The following is a 16,054-nucleotide window of genomic DNA, read 5'->3' on the forward strand; positions in this document are numbered from 1 at the left end:
GGTGACTTGGAAGCTAGGCGTCAGGGGTCCTGTGCGCGTCTTTTAAATAGACTGCCCTTCGTACTTAGTGCAAATCTCTGCAGACGTTCTTGGCCCGAAAAGCCCCCAGATGGTTTCCCTTCCAGGGCTTGCTCTCCCATGTATGTGGCCGGAATTGTCATCTTGGATCTTGGCTGCTACGAGCAGGGAGGACGCTGCTCTTGGAGGACGCCTATTTTAATTTTAGTTCTTTTATTTGAGGCCCCTCTGAGACTAAAGAAATGCTATAAAGTTCAAGCAGAAACCCGCGGAGGAGGTGGGGGGAGGTGGCTGCCATCATCTGTGAGTGGGGAGCGAGAGGTGCGTCCACTCCAGGCCGGAAGCTCCGTGCAGAGGTATTGCTTATTGCAACATCGGATTCGGAATCAAATCGAAACAGTTCCTCTTCTGCTCCCCTCATTTGTTTAAATCCAGCTCCGGGGACCAGTTGGGACGCCCCAACAAAATTCGCCCTCGAGAATTAGCGACTTTGCTCTTGCAATGAAAAAAATCAATTATAATATTCGGGTCAATGGATTTCGTTTCTGAAACTTTTAAAAATCAACACTGAGCGTTGTTTTCAAGTGTGAGTGGAAAGTACATATTGTGGGAGACAGCATTTATGGGAGAGGAAGTTTCGTTTTCTGCCTCCACCTCTGGAACGGGCGTGCCTACCTCGCCAGCTTGGGGACCTCTCCCCAGGCCCCCCTCCGCTAGTGGCGCTCGGGGTTTGCGCTGCCCCGCACCTCTTTTCCTCGGCGAGCGGAGCTTCCAGTGCCTGCCCACCGGAGCAGCTACCGACCCGAGCTGGGCCGGGCTGGGCAGGGCAGAGCTAGCGAGGGCGCGCGGGCACCCCTGCCCCTCACGCCCGGCGCAAGCAGCCGCCGGAGACGCAGCTGCGGGAAACAGCAAACGCAGCCGACTTTGACTTTGGGGCGGGTCCCGCGGCCAACTGGCTTGAGGCGCTTGTGGCAGACACCCTAGGTCTCCCGCCCCCACCCTGGCGGAGGGCTGCGTTCGCGGGGGGCGCGGTCGAAAGGGGGCGCCACTGGGCGGGTTGGGGCTCTGGCTGCCCTATCCCTATCCCAAACCTACGTCTCCATGGGACAGATGGGGTGGGATGCGTTGGGGGAGCTATGGGGACCCCAGTTGTTGAGACACCCTCCCCCGAACGCCGGGTCTATAACCCCAGGTCAAATCCTTCTTTTGGAGAGTGGGAGAAGGCGCTTTAGGCGAAGAGGGGCTCGAAGGTATTAGGAGTCGGGTCGCCAGTTTGCCAATCTCAGGTGCGTATAGGATGGGGGGTGAGAGATGGAAGGCGCGTCGGGGGGGCCCCGGCCTAGTAGGCTTTCACCTAGGTGCAGCCTCTCCAACCCCCCCAGACCCCACGCAGTGTGGGGCTCGGCGCGGCGCCAGCCGGGGATACGAGGCGGAGCTAGCCTGCGACTGGTTGGGGGCTGCCCCGCCCTGCGCCCGGACCTTGCGCCGGCCCCCAGGGAGGAGTTATGATAATTTCCTTCTCATTAAGGCGCCCGTGTCCCCCGGCTATCGCCGGGACAGACCGCACAGGCCCGGCCTTCACGGTCCACGGCAGCAGGGTCTACACTCGCGGCGGCAGCATCTACGCTCGCGGAGCCGCCGATGAGCGTTCAGTGACCGGGACAGCGAGGCCCGAGCGCTGCGGGGGCGGTGGCAGACGCCTGGCCAACGTGACCCCGATATTGGATTTACCGGTCGGGGGGTGGGGGGAACCTGGATTTAACTGGCGACTGTTTTGGGGGACGCCGGACGCCATGTTGTGGAAAATAACAGATAATGTCAAGTATGAAGAGGACTGCGAGGTGAGCAGGGGTGCAGGGGCGCAGCTCGGCCCGACACAGTCGGGTGGCAGAGCCACTGCACCGAGGTCTGGGCCAAGGGCGTAGGAGCAGCAAGGAGGCGCCGGCCGCCACCTCTCGGTGGGACGGGGGGGGTCTACCCTTCCGGACACCCCTCCGCCCACGTCTCCGGCGCCCCTTCTTGCTTCGGGTCTTTTCCTAAATATCCAGCCATCGGAAAGGGGCTGGAAAGAGAATGGCAGGTCCCACTCCCAAAGTTTACCGGTAGCTTTCCTGAGAAGTAAAACAGCCCTTCCCGTTTTCTCGGAAGAGCGCCCCGTGTGCAACCCTTAGACGTGGCTTTTACGCATGAAATCTCCGTCCAAAGGGGTCAAACGAGGTGACCTGGCGACACCTGCGGAGTCTTCTTCCAAGGCGGGCTTGTCACCTGCCCCTCTACCTCCTCGGGGAAAGAAGAAAACAACAGAAGTTTGACTTTCAAGAGAAGTGGGGGCTGGGAAGTGCTGGGGGGGACTGAGGCCAGATGGGGCCGTGCGCTCGCGAGTGCTCCAGCCTGTCCGACAGGTTGAGCTAGAGTTTCGGAGAGTGGGAGGGAGGGAGGGAGGGAGGGAGGCGGCGAGCGGGAAGAGGAAGAAGACGCAGACAGCGTGCGGCGAGCGCCAGGGCGCAGTGAGAGGGAGCCCAGCTCCGGCCGCAAGAGCGCAAGGCACCCCCAGGGCCTAGAAGGGCTGCCCCGCTTGTAGGCCCGGACGCTTCCGCTAGGGGGCGACGGTGCCATGTTTCTCCTGGGTCCCCACCACCCTTGTGACCCCGGGGACAGATGGACAGACATCCTTTAGGAACTAAGCCGGACAGCCGTTGGGCGAGGGGACGTGCACAGGCAAGGTTTCCCAATTTTGAGGGTCCTCGATTCTCCCGCTGCACCCCGATGTGCGAGGACACTGGCCGGAGCCGGGCAGGGCGGTCTCGCTCCAGACCCTCACTTGGCCCTAGCAAGGGTCGCAGGGAGTGCAGCCCTGGCTGCGGCGCGGTCCCACCCAAGTCCCACGGGCGGTGCTGGGTGGTAGGCTGTATCTGGGCGCGTCGCCCTCCCGGAGGTCTTTGTCCTGGGGGTGTGGAAGGGAGGGTCCCTGGGGCGGGGAAGCGCGCATGTCCCGCGCGGCACGCATTATTCCCGGCCACAGCTTCCTTTCGCGCTGCACCGACATGTGTGGGCTGGTGAGCGAGCACGCGCTGCCTCAGGTGCGCCGCGGACCGCCTTCTTCCTCGGCTCTCCGGCTCGTCGAGCCGAAGGCCTGGGCCGCGGACCTGGCTCCTCCGAGCGCCCCGGGGGTCCGAGAGCCCAGACCGTCGGCGCCGAGCTTTGAGGACTCCTTCCTGCAGGTCTCAGCAGCCTTCCCTTCCGCCGCGGACGCGTGGTTTCAACGAACTCCCCGGGGCCATGTGCCCCGGGGTCGGGATCGCACGGCTTCGCGCGGCGGCTGCTCGTTCACAGTAGCCGGGGTTCGTACTAACCGGGTCGTCTGTTTCTCCCCCAGGATCGCCACGATGCGAGCAGCAATGGGAACCCGCGCCTCCCGCCCCTCTCCTCGGCCGGGCAGCACCTCTACAGCCCCGCACCACCCCTCTCCCATACCGGAGTCGCCGAATACCAGCCTCCCCCGTACTTCCCACCTCCCTACCAGCAGCTGGCTTACTCGCAGTCGGCCGACCCCTACTCGCACCTCGGAGAAGCGTACGCCGCCGCGATCAACCCGCTGCACCAGCCGGCGCCCACCGGCAGCCAGCAGCAGGCCTGGCCGGGTCGCCAGGGCCAGGAGGGCGCCGGCCTGCCCTCGCACCACGGGCGCCCAGCGGGCCTGCTGCCCCACCTCTCAGGGCTGGAGGGCGGCGCCGTGGGCACCCGCAGAGAGGCCTACCGCCGCTCCGACCTGCTGCTGCCGCACGCGCACGCCCTGGACGCCGCGGGCCTGGCAGAGAACCTGGGGCTCCACGACATGGCGCACCAGATGGAGGAGGTGCAGGTGAGCGCGCCTTGGCTCCTGGCCCCTCCTGCTGGGAGTGTTTGCCCCCTGCCCCTCCCCACCTCCACCCAACACCTGGCCAGACTCCCCACACCTAGCAGAAACTTTGTCGTTTCTCCCCCAGAGTGTCGACGACCAGCATCTGCTTTTGCACGATCAAACGGTCATTCGCAAAGGTGAGTAGTTCCGCTTCCACCCCCTCCCCCACCTTGGGCCACAACTTGTACTTGACTGCTCTGAAGTCATTAGCTTGTTGGAAAGATAAGGGAACTTGGTGGTGGGCTTGGAACATTTGTGAGGGAAGGGAATGGTGAGAGGGACGTCAAGAAAAGTAGGTTTTAGAAGTTGAGAAAAGAGAGATTTCCCAATCTAGAGGGAAAAGGATGCTGGTTGGTTCTCTTACAAGGGGTTTTGGAATTAAAGGAGAATATTTTTCTCTCTGTATTTGTCACTTCATAGTTTTCTCTCACCTCCTAGAGGGTGCTTTTGCAATCTTAGAGATAAGTCTCGGAGGTTTTATTTTAAAATCTTCAGTTGAGTGGTTCTGAATGGGCTGATGGGACTTGGGGGAAGAGTCCTCAATTCTGATCTGCAAGAAAAGTTTTGAAGCCGATTGGCCTAGCAAATAGACATCCCTGAGAGCGAAATCGGTGGGGTGGAGTGATCAGGGAAAGGTTGGGCTTATGCCGGATCAGGCAAGGGATTTGGAAAATTGGATTACTTGGTGAGTGAGTGGCTGGTGAAATTAAGTTAGGTACTGATGGGATTACCAGTCTGGCCGTTTGAGGAGATGGAGTAAAGGTAGTTACGGTCTGTTATTTCGAATTTGAACTGCTCGAATTGATGGGGGAAAGACAGCTTTTGGGGGGGGAGGAAAACCTCAGCAAAATAAACTAACTTCCCAGTAAATTTTCAACAATACGGGTTTGCTTGTTTTTGTAAATTCACTGTGATCAGTTGCACTGAAAGGTTTTGGCAAGGGATCTGAAAGTACCTCAGGATTTTGGTTGTTCACTGTGTGAGGAGGGAAAAAAACCACCATTTTATTTAGTACTGAAGCAGTCTTCTGAGACACAGGTTCTAATTAAACAGCTCTTCACAGCAGCTAGGAGCTGAAAACCTACAGTGCTAGGGATCTTGATTAATTAACTTCTCAAGGTGTTAAACTGTGAATTTCAGATTAGATTATCTTTGAAGCCTACAGTTTAAAATCTGCTTGCAATTTACAGTCCAGTGTCCAACATTATTTATTGTTCAAGATCTTTTGGCTTTGGTTAGTGGTTTTGAAAAGGTCTCTTCCTGCCTTGGCTGCGGTTCTCCTGACTACTTGTTCTGGTCTTCATTGCTAGGTCCTATTTCAATGACCAAGAACCCCCTGGGTCTCCCCTGCCAGAAGGAGCTGGTGGGGGCGGTGATGAACCCCAGCGAAGTCTTCTGCTCCGTCCCAGGGAGACTGTCTCTTCTCAGCTCCACGTCGAAATACAAAGTGACCGTTGCTGAAGTCCAGCGGCGCCTGTCCCCGCCTGAATGCTTGAACGCCTCATTACTGGGAGGTGTTCTCAGGAGGTACGTTGTGGGATAGAATGGTTGGGTGCCTGAAGGCCAATGTATAAGTGGCCTGGGGAGGTATTTTTAACATTTATGTAACTTTTGCACCTAACGCTGAATGCTAATAGGCTCAGAGTTTTAGTACTTTTCTTCTCCTTTAGAAAGTGCCAAATGTAGAAAGAAGTGTTAACACAGCACTGAGAAATTATCATTTGGTTAGTTTGGATCCAAGTGTGCAGTGGCGGCTTCTGTGTTAAGGGAAGGGGGATCTGGGTGTATTTTGTCCCCCGAGGGAGTTTTTTTGGGGGGAGGGGAAGGGTTGCCACAGTTTCTGTGAGTGAAAATGTACCTACTGCCGCACAGCTTGCAAAGTTCTGTGAATTAAAAAAAATGTGGAGGCTAGGAAGGGGTTTTTAATTTTACAGGGATACCTTGAAAAAGGACCCTTGTATCATTCGATCCACGTAATGTAGTTGTCTCATTAATTTCCGTTTCGACAGTGGCACTTTGGGAATTTAGTTTCCAAGTGTGGTTTCTAGAGAAAGCAACCAGAGTCTACTTTCTGTTCCCCAGAGCCAAATCCAAGAATGGGGGCCGATCATTGCGGGAGAAGTTGGACAAGATTGGGTTAAATCTTCCAGCCGGCCGACGGAAAGCTGCTCACGTGACCCTCCTGACTTCCCTAGTAGAAGGTCAGTGGGGTTTTATTTTTGTTTGTTTGGTCTTGTTTTTAATTTGTGCTGTGTTTTTAATACCTTTATTAAAAAAAGCTAAAAGAACCCTTGAAACAGCCAAACGCGATTGAATTCTTAATAAATTCATTACAAGAAATCACAAGAACTTTATCGAATAAGCTAGCAGTTTAACATCTGACTACTTGAGTATCCTGGGTTCCCCAGAAAGTCAGTGTGAAAAGAACGCTGGTTTCCCTAACTTCAGTGCCGATAGAGGTGTTAAGACGTTTCCTGTTGAATGGCAGTGCTTGGTAGGATATTGGGATGTTGTTGGGTGTGTCCACAAGTCGATTCCGACTCCTAGCAACCCCATGTGACAGAGTAGAACTGCCCCCCTACAGTTTTCAGGCTGTAACCTTTATGGAAGCAGATCTCTAGGTCTTTCTTCCGCAGAACTGCTGGGTGGGTTCAAACCACCAGCCTTTCAGTCAGCAGCCGAGTGCTTAACCATTGTACCACCAGGGGTCCTTTGAATATTGGGAGAGTGGTCAGTTAAGAGAAAAAAACCAAACCCATTGCCATCAAGTCAATTCCGACTCATAGCGACCCTACAGGACAGAGTAAAACTGCTCTGTACAGTTCCCAACTAGTGCCTGGTAGATTTAAACTGCTGACCGCTTTTGGTTCGCAGCTGTAGCTCTTAACCACTGCTCCACCAGGGTTTCCTTTCCCTCCATTAAAGAAAGAAAAGCTAATGGAACTCTGGCCCTGCTATGAGTTGGAATCGACTCAACAGCCATGAGTTTAAGGATTGCAGGATATTTCTGGAATGGAGGCACACTGCCCCCCACAACCTCCAATGTAATCTTGATGCTGGCAATACAACTTTGAAAAGAGGGGGTCAGGGAAAAGGAAAACAAATTTTTTTAAAAAAGGTAAGCAAAGTGCCTCGTTAGTGTACACAGGAAGATGGAGTCCAACAGAAACTTCTAAAACCTTGAGCAATCTCTAAGCACCTGGCCCAATCAGCTCATCGCTGGGCTCTTGCTGTGGGCGGGAGAGCCAATGAGAAGTGGTCTCGGGTAGCCACGCAATCTTTTCTTTTGAACACTTTCTTTCCTGGGCTGATGGCGTGACTGCTGTGCTAAAAAACTTGGCAAGGTCCCTGCCTACCTTTTTACGAGTGTCTCTGGAGGTCAGGGCGAGGAGAAAGGAGGTGCCTGTTAGAGAACAGCTGTCCTGCATGGAGAATGGTGGGTTCTGTGCCCGGCTGCATAAATGTGGCTCAGGAGTGCTTGAATAAGAAAGTGTGCGGCAACAATGGCCCTCAGATTCTCATTCAGAAAGTCTGGGGCCCTCACTGTCGGGCTTTTTGGAAAGCTCTACCAGTCTCGCAGTGCTGGAGCCAGGGAAGGATACTTCTGGTAGAGGATGAGTTTGCTCGAACTCATGGACTTTTGGATGGGCAGCCCAAGTTGGTGATTGGGGCTCTTAACATTTCTGGTATGAAACTACCTTTTTCCTGGCTTTCATAAACACTGGAGACCTGGTTCCCTTCGGTATAGAGCACCTAGAAGCCTTTTTGCCAGTTCGAAAAAGAAAGCACTGTGTAAAACACTTTCCTATTATCAAAGATTTTTTTTTTCTAATAGTGACCAGTTTGCTTTTTGTCCAACATGCTCATCTCCTGGGAATTTCCCACACCGATAATATTTTATTGCAAGAAAACCTGGGTTTGCCTCGGGGTCATCTGTATGGACAGGCGAATGGTTAGAATTGTTCAACTAGAGTTAAAAGTTTTCGGGGTCTTTCTCCTGTATAACTGTCCCATTCAACACCCAGGAAGTTCTATCGACTAGCTGAATGGTTAGTCCAGTATGTGATTTCATTTTTGAATGCAAAGTGTGAGTGGTAGACAATTAGGAGGAAAAGAGGAAAAAGAATTTGGTGGGTGGTGACCACAGCTATTCTAAACCCCTTTGCCACTGCTGATTATTTTAGGTGAAGCCGTTCATTTGGCCCGAGACTTTGCGTATGTCTGCGAAGCCGAGTTTCCTAGTAAACCAGTGGCCGAATACTTAACCCGACCGCATCTAGGAGGGCGAAACGAGATGGCAACTCGGAAGAACATGCTGCTGGCGGCCCAGTAAGTCTCCCAACTTCAATTTGATGGCTTCTTCTTAATGCCCCAGACCTTGGAGTTCAAGGATCAGCCCAGTCCCTGGTACTCAAAAAAAGAAATAGTTGTGAAATTAGGATGGCAAGCAAAACATTGCAAAGGACTTCTTTTAAAAATTCAAATACGTCTAATATGCAGAGTTGTGTGTGCGTTGCTCTGTGATGAACGTTGTCTGAGCTGCTTAGCTCTTCAGCTCAAAAGAGTTTTTACCCTTTCAACACAAAAATGTGTTGGAAATGATTTGTTTTGTAACGCTCAGTAAAGAAAGATTGCATGCCTTTTGTTTCTGGGTAATGAAACTTTGGTTTTTAAATGTAATGACCTCGAATGGGTTTATAGGTGGCATGTAGACAACTTCAACGTCTCCACAGCTACTGAGAGCTGCGGAGTTTCTCTTGGAGACCGACACTAGATGGATTTTAAAAGGATGGGAAACAAGGCAGAACTGGCCAAGTCATGAAATGGGCAAAAGGAAGCCCAGTGAACCCACCTTTCTAAAGAGAGTGGGTCTCAGGGGAATGTGGGATTCTCCAGACTCTTCCAGCCAGTTCTTGGCTGAGTTTATTTATTGGAGCCAACTTGTACCAAAGTAAGCGACTATCCCTTGGTTTCCCTTAACTTCTGGAGTTCAAATCCTAACCCCCATCGCTTCCATTCCTGGTGACATTGACCAGTTGACTGGGGTTAATCTTTTTATCTGTTCTAATTGTAGTGAGGATTAAATAAGATAGTGCTGGAAAAGAGCTTAGCTCAGTACCTAGCATGTAATAGCAGTTAAGTCCAACAGTTAGCTTATTTTTTGTTGGATGCCCTGGAGTCGTTTTCAACTCCTAGTAACCCCATGTAACGGAGTGGAACTGCCCCATAGGGTTTTCTAGGCTGTGGTCTTTACAAGAGCACATTGCCAGGTCTTTTAGCTGCAGAGCTGCTGGGTGGGTTCAGTTGCCAACCTTTCTGTCAGCAGTCGAGTGCTTAACCATTGCACTACCAGGGCTCCTTGTAGCTTATTACTGTTAGGTTTAAGTTCCACTTTATTGGCTCAGTCCAAAAACCCCGACTGTCTCTTAGGGGTTATTTTGGGGTACCTTGCTCTGTACCCTTGCTAGTTGCAGCTCACCTGTCTTTTGACCCTTCACAGACAAGTGTGTAAAGAATTCACAGACCTTCTCACTCAAGACCGAACGCCCAACGGGAACAGCCGGCCCACCCCGGTCTTAGAGACGAACATACAGAACTGCCTGTCTCATTTCAGCTTGATTACCCACGGTTTTGGCAGCCAGGCCATATGCGCCGCCATGTCTGCTGCACAGAATTACATCAAAGAAGCTCTGATTGTAATAGACAAATCTTACATGAACCCCGGAGACCAGAGCCCAGCCGACTCCAACAAAACCCTGGAGAAAATGGAGAAGCACAGGAAATGAAATGGGCCTTGAACAAAGAGACCAAGAAAAGAAAAGGACAGTGACATCGGTCGTCGGACCAGGAATCCCTCTTGCCTTGGGGGACAGTTTGTTACCGACCTTACTGTTGATTTCTGGATTGGCAGTGATTTTTTTTTTTTTTTTTTACATGCCCACCGGATTTTTTTCATTGTTTCTCTAGCGCAGAAGTCTTCCAGTTTGGGACAAGTTACAGAAGGTGACCAAGTACCGTTCCTTACTTCTGTTAAGCTTTTATTTTTTATGTGTTTTGAACCCTATTCTTCCATTCTTTGAAAGTGGTGCTACAGTTTTAGATAAATCCTTTAAATTAATTCCCTCGGTTAACAAGAACCACAGACTTAACTGTTGAAATGCCAAATCGATGTGAGTTAGATCAACAATAACTTTTTTTTTTTTTTTATGCCTTTTAAGGCAATGGCTGCTTTTGGAGCTCACTCAATATTTATCTTAGAAGTTTACTTCTTCAGATGTCAAATCCTGCACTAAGAGGCAAAAGCCCTGTCTTCTTGTTATTAGGTGTTGTTGAGTCAATTCGAGACTCGTAACACCCCGTGGACAACAGCATGAAACACTGCCCGGTCCTGTGCCAACCTCCCAGGTGTTGCTCTGCGTGAGCCCGTTGTTGCGGCCACTGTGTCAGTCCATCTCGTTGAGGGCCTTCCTCTTTTTCCCTGACCCTCTACTTTATCAGGCAAGATGTCCTTCTCTTCTTAGCAACTAGTTAGTCGGTGGTATTTGACACTTTCCACTTCTTGTTCAAAGGGGGCCTTCGTGTTTTAGAAAACTTATAGAAACAGCCTGCTGAAGATGGTGTTTTTTCTGTTTCTCTTTTTTTTTGTTTTTATTTTTTTGAGCTCTGTAAAGTTAACTCTTTAAATGGGAGACTTCTTTGAAATGACATGTTCCTTTCAGGTACTGAAGCTTTATTTGCCTATTTATTTCAGATCTTGGTTTTTAGAGTAAACTTGGCATTTTGTTGTTGCCTGTTTTGTCCCCAAGTCCCCGTGGTGACTCGGTATGTTGAGAAACTGCGATGGCTGTACAGATTTTATTTATGCATAATTTAATGGGGTCTTGTAAATACTGGTGAACTTCTTATGACTTTTTTGAGAAATGGGATTCGATTTTAATATTCCCTTTTAAAGGTGTCGGGGTATTCTGTAGCACATCTTCAGGTTTTCTTCGTGTGTACACAGGGTATTAAGAATTAAGAGGGTATCGAGCTCTGCTCTAGACACGGAAGATTCTATTTAATTGAAGCTGTTCACAAAGCAGTAACTTTGTGTCTGCTTCCTGTTGGGGCTGAACCCTGAAATGAGTGTGTGGTACGGCGCGAGTGTGGATGAAACAGGTTTTGGAACTGCACTCTTTGGCTGTAAATGTTCCCAAATAATTCTGCTGTGTATATGGTAATCTGTATAATAAAAGTATTCTCGATAGAATCTGTGAAAATCTGGCTATAACTTAATTTTTTTTAAGTCTCTAAAATGAGTGGAATCGTGACAGACCTGATTTATGGATTATGGTTGTGACGTAGTTAATAGGATTGAGCAGCGAAGCTGGGCACTGCAGGAAATTTGAAGTTTCATTTTCTTTGCCTGTCGAGACCGCTCTCTTGTCCCAGATCCCTAGATGATCATCAGTGGCTCTCAGTTACATTTAGTACAATTTTCCCCACCCCTGGGAGTGTTGGGGAATGTGGGGAGGGCAGTTTATGGACACTGAGAAGGACCAAACTTTTTGGGATAAACTCTCACATGTAAGGTGACCCTATGGAGAAATATCACTCTGTGATTATGGTCAAGTTGACACCTGAAAATTTTGAGAATGGAAATGGAAGAGCGATTTTAGATACTGTTTGGGAAGACTCTTTAGGAAGACATGGCATTCAATGAGATGTGAACAATGAAGGTGGAGGGTATGGGTGTTTCCAATTAATCGAAACTCCATCTTTGGAAGCATGAGAGCGTGCATATGTCCAGGGCACGCTAATCATCTTTGGGTCAATCAGATATGGGTCCTTGTAGTCGACTTCCAGAGGAGAGGAGTCTGGCAGGGGTTCTGTTCTCTCTGGATGTTTGTAAAGATCTTGGATGCATGCTGCAGATACTTGATTTCAGGCTGAAGTGGCCTGGCACACCCTCCAGGAAATGATATGTTTATAGATTGGCTTGAGTGGCCGGGCTTCAAAGGGAAGTGGGAGCAAACGGATTTTCCACTTTGGATAAGGCTGTGGCTTCAACTACAGTCTCATAATCCTTAATTCATAATTCTCCCCAGTGCTCAGCAATTCCTGACTTCGTGTTGGCATTGAGTGTTATTAAGTAATTTAAACTCTGCCGACCTAATACTTTGCTCTTGGCAGCTTGTCCTTGGCCACTGAACATTCCCATTAAGTTGGATTTATCTGGTGGATATGTCAAGATCACAATTGCCTTGTTTTAGAGCAGTGAAAAGAGGTCTTAGGTTGGCAGTTATTTCTCAATCAAGACTTGAGACATGAGGTGTTAAAAGGAAGTTATGGGAGCAAAGGCCTGAAGGAGAAAGAACTATATTATCAGCATCTTAACTTGCTTTTGGACTACAGTCGCTTTTAGGAGCTGTGCCGAATTGTAGTGCAATGTGCTGGAAGCACCCCAAAGTCAACCAAGGATTGAAGTGAGTCATAAGCGGGGCCTGTTGCCTGGATCCTTGCTCAGCTCGCCATGATCCTCCTTCCCCCGGAAGTCCACGGATTTGCTGGGCCCGGTACACAGTAACTGGTATTTCCTAATGCCTCTGACTTGATGCCACCCAAAACAGCTCTCCCCAAGCATCCTTGAGAGGGCCCTACGAAAACACCGAGCCTCTCGTTTTCAGTTCAGCTCTTGTTTATTTGTGAGAAGGGTACCCTGTCCTTTGAGCACTTCCAGCCCCTGGCTGCTGGATGGAGGAGGGACTCTGAGGCTGATAGGCCGGTGCTTCTCATGGACATGGATGGTTATGTTGCAAGCCCCCACATCAGTGGGCATCTCATCCTGCCACCTGAACCGGACCCTCCTGCCTGCCCCAGGTTGCACGTGAGCTGTTAGACAAACTGAGCTTGGTTCTTATTAACACACGGGACTTGCTCCAAAGTCTTTGCCCTCTGGGAGAAACAGCTGCATTTTTTTCTTTTTTTTTCTGGTTGCACTGAAAGAAAACCCATCAATTGTCTGAAGGCAGTGCCGTCTTGAGTCCACTTATGTAAGAGACTCGGCAGCAGGATGGCAGTGTGTGGATTGGAGAGTTGCCTGTGGGTGCCTGGCTCCTCCTGCCCCACAGACAGCACCCTTAAGCCGTTGTCCAGGTGACCGTAGTACTTCATGGCTGTCTTACCTTCCATGTGCACCCAATTTAAGTTGTGGGGAAGGAAAGGGGTGAGATGAGTCTGTTTCTTATTTGAAATGATTCCAAAACAACGGTCGTCATTCTTGTCTTACGAGGAGGCGCTGTCTAGTGTCAGGGTAAGCTCTGAGACCTAAAGTTCCTGTGTCTGAAAGTTAAAAAAAAAAAAAAAGAGGTAGCGGGTCATGGACGGGTGAGAAGACAAAAACTCTTCAGGCTCGAGCAGCGGCTGAGATTCTGGAGCCCCACTGGCTCTACTTTTTGGTTCCCAGCTGTTGTGAATCCCTGTAGACACTGCTGTAAGTTCCAAGGGCTGGGAGGCTTCCTCCTGTCTTTCCTTTTGCTGGTATGTGCAGGGGTGGCTGCTTAATTTGCCTTCCTTTCCAAGTAGGTGCAGATGGTTTGCAGTAGCCAACACAGGCCTGGGGAGAACAGCCTGGGGTCCCTTGAAGTGTGTTTTACAGGCCATGGAGCTTTCAGTTGCTCTTGGCATGGCAGTGACCCTTAGCAAATGTCTTCTTGTGTCAGCTGAGCACAGTGGGCGGTGAGGATTTTCTCCTCAGTTGGAGATAAGGAAGGTTTGCTTTCGACATTTCCAGGCTGTAGTACATGGTTGTGCTCTTTCCAGGAGCACTGTAGCTGTTGCTCCTTGATGATATAGTTGCTGTACCTTGAATTTCTCTTCCAGTAATCAGGCTTCATTTGCTTCTCTGAGACCAACAGGCCACCCCCTGGGAGGGTTGGTGACACTTGGAACCACCAAAGCCTGACCTCTTCCTGGTCTTGTCACCTACACTGGTACCATGCCCAAGCCCCATACTGCTGCAAAGTGGGCCACACCTTGGAAGTCTTTGCTAGACCATGGAATATAATCTTCTGCAAGAACAAACTTGACCTTGTATTTTTAAAAATTCCTATTACATTAGAGCCCAGAGTTTCATGGAAGGTTCACTTATTTTTTGGCATCATGATAAACACTAATTTCCCTGCTTCCTTTAGATAACATCTTGATGGGGTAGGTGGGTAGAAGAAAAGAGTGAAAACGGAGAATAGTTGAAAGGCATAATTCCAGGGGCCTGTCCAAGGGCTAGCTTTGTTTAGAATGTTTCCAAGGTCAGATCTTGGTGTGTTTTCATGACATGTGTCACAGCACTTGCCCAACATTTTTCAAGGAGAGAACCTGGTCTTAAGGAAGGACTCTCACAAGGGAGAATGTGAGTGTTGGGTGGATTGAAGAGGGCATCTTGCTGTCTCACTTTTGCTGAGACTTGAAGGCCCTTGGGACTTTTTCTTTTGATCTTCTGATGATCTTTCGGTGAGTTTCTTTGTAAATGTGGGCTGTCATTGCTGCACGAAGAATGAGAAAGCTTCCTCTTTGATCCAACCACCCAGGTCAGGGCATCTAACAGCATGGAGGCTCTTCACACAGTGACACGAAAGTATGATTTTCCTGTCTCCCTTCTTAAATATGTTGGTGAACAGGCACCATTACTTGCTGGCAACCACATCACCCAGTGACCAGGCCTTTCCAGAGGAAGTCAGCTCCTTAGAAGTCACCCCAGTGTCTCCATCCAAAGCAAATCCTACACTCTCTGAGGTCTATTCCACACTGCAATTCTGCTTGTTTTAAGTGGCTACCTTGGGTGTTCAACACTGACCCCTCTGAGCAGTGGCTGCTAAGCCTGAGAGATAGACCATCAGAGGCACTTGGAAGGATGAAAATAAATACTGCCCTTCCATTGCCTTTGGCCTACTGAATCAGAGACTCCGGGTGTAGGATCCAGGAATCTGTATTTTATTAAAAACAAATTTCTGGTGGTCTTGATGGTGAGCTGAGTTTAGAAACCACTGCCTTCAAGGATCTTCTAGTTCTAGAATTTGATTTAGTCACACTTCTTCCCATGAGGGGATATGATTTGCTCTGTGTTCCCAGCATCCTTTCCAGGTAATGAGCTCCTGCTGATGGGCTCCTACCACACCCGAAGATCACAAAGCTTTTGGGACTGTGGTTCAATGTCTGCCTTCTCCAGTAGATGCTAAGCTCGTGAGAATGGGGACACATCTCTTGCTGACCAGGGTCTTGTCATGAACAAACTACCTCAATGCCTGACGCAAGGTGATGCTCAATGAGTTGGTGTGAGTTCTGGGATCAAGCTGGGCTGAGTGGGGTCTCGATGGTGGTCCCTGCAAACAGCCCTTCCCTGGAGCCTCTCCACTGTCCAGGTCCACATGGGCATCCAGAGCCACCACCAGGAGGGATGTCATCTGCTGGCTGCTCTGTGAGGTCCTCATCGTGCATGAGGAGGAGTTCCTCAGGGATGGTGTTATTGAGGATCAAGTGGGCAGCACCTCCTCCTACCTATGTAATCAAACTAAAATATCGGACCACAGAGGCAAACTGGTCTAACCACATCCCTTTACAGATGGAGAAACTGAGGCCTAGAGGAGGAAGGAACTTCCCTGAGGTCCCACGGCCCATGACATTTTATTCTACATGGGCCCTTAGAGGGGGCTAGGCTGTTATTAGCTTCACTGTACCAGGAGGGAACAGTCTTGAGGTTCTGTGCCCTATCAGGAGAGCTGGAGTCATTCTTGGAAGGTATCATTGTTGAGCACCTATGATGGGCCAGGTACAGGTTTAGGTGCCAGAGAACAAGAAAGTAGCGGTTTGTTGAGTGGTGGAAAGCGTGGTGGAAAAAAAGAAAGGGGGAGATGAGCTGGGAGTGCTGTAGGAAGGGGGTGGTGCTTTCAAGCTGAGTATGGTCATCAGAAGGAGCCTTGGTGGCACAGTGGTTAAAGTGCTTGGCTGCTAACAAAAAGGCAGTTCGAATCCACCAGCCACTCTGTGGGAGAAAGATGTGGCAGTCAGCTTCTGTAAAGATTACTTGCCGTGGAGTTGATTCCGACTCATAGTGACCGTATAGGACAGAGTAGAACAGCCCCATAGAGTTTCCAGGGAGCA

The 16,054-nt window shown here is 50.2% G+C and overlaps 1 protein-coding gene across 1 annotated transcript; it reads left to right on the forward strand.

The window, feature by feature from the left end:
- Positions 1–1,680: 1,680 nt before the first annotated feature.
- On the forward strand, positions 1,681–12,941 carry TFAP2C (transcription factor AP-2 gamma). The gene is made up of 7 exons (XM_003419909.4): positions 1,681–1,859; positions 3,395–3,880; positions 4,005–4,056; positions 5,230–5,446; positions 6,002–6,120; positions 8,104–8,248; positions 9,420–12,941. Exons 1-7 carry the CDS (start codon positions 1,812–1,814, stop codon positions 9,703–9,705), a joined length of 1,353 nt encoding a protein of 450 aa, XP_003419957.1. The 5' UTR covers positions 1,681–1,811; the 3' UTR covers positions 9,706–12,941.
- The last annotated feature ends 3,113 nt before the right edge of the window (positions 12,942–16,054 follow it).

The sequence above is a fragment of the Loxodonta africana genome, chromosome 24 (genome assembly GCF_030014295.1).
Source record: "Loxodonta africana isolate mLoxAfr1 chromosome 24, mLoxAfr1.hap2, whole genome shotgun sequence".
In the NCBI taxonomy this organism is placed as follows: domain Eukaryota; kingdom Metazoa; phylum Chordata; class Mammalia; order Proboscidea; family Elephantidae; genus Loxodonta; species Loxodonta africana.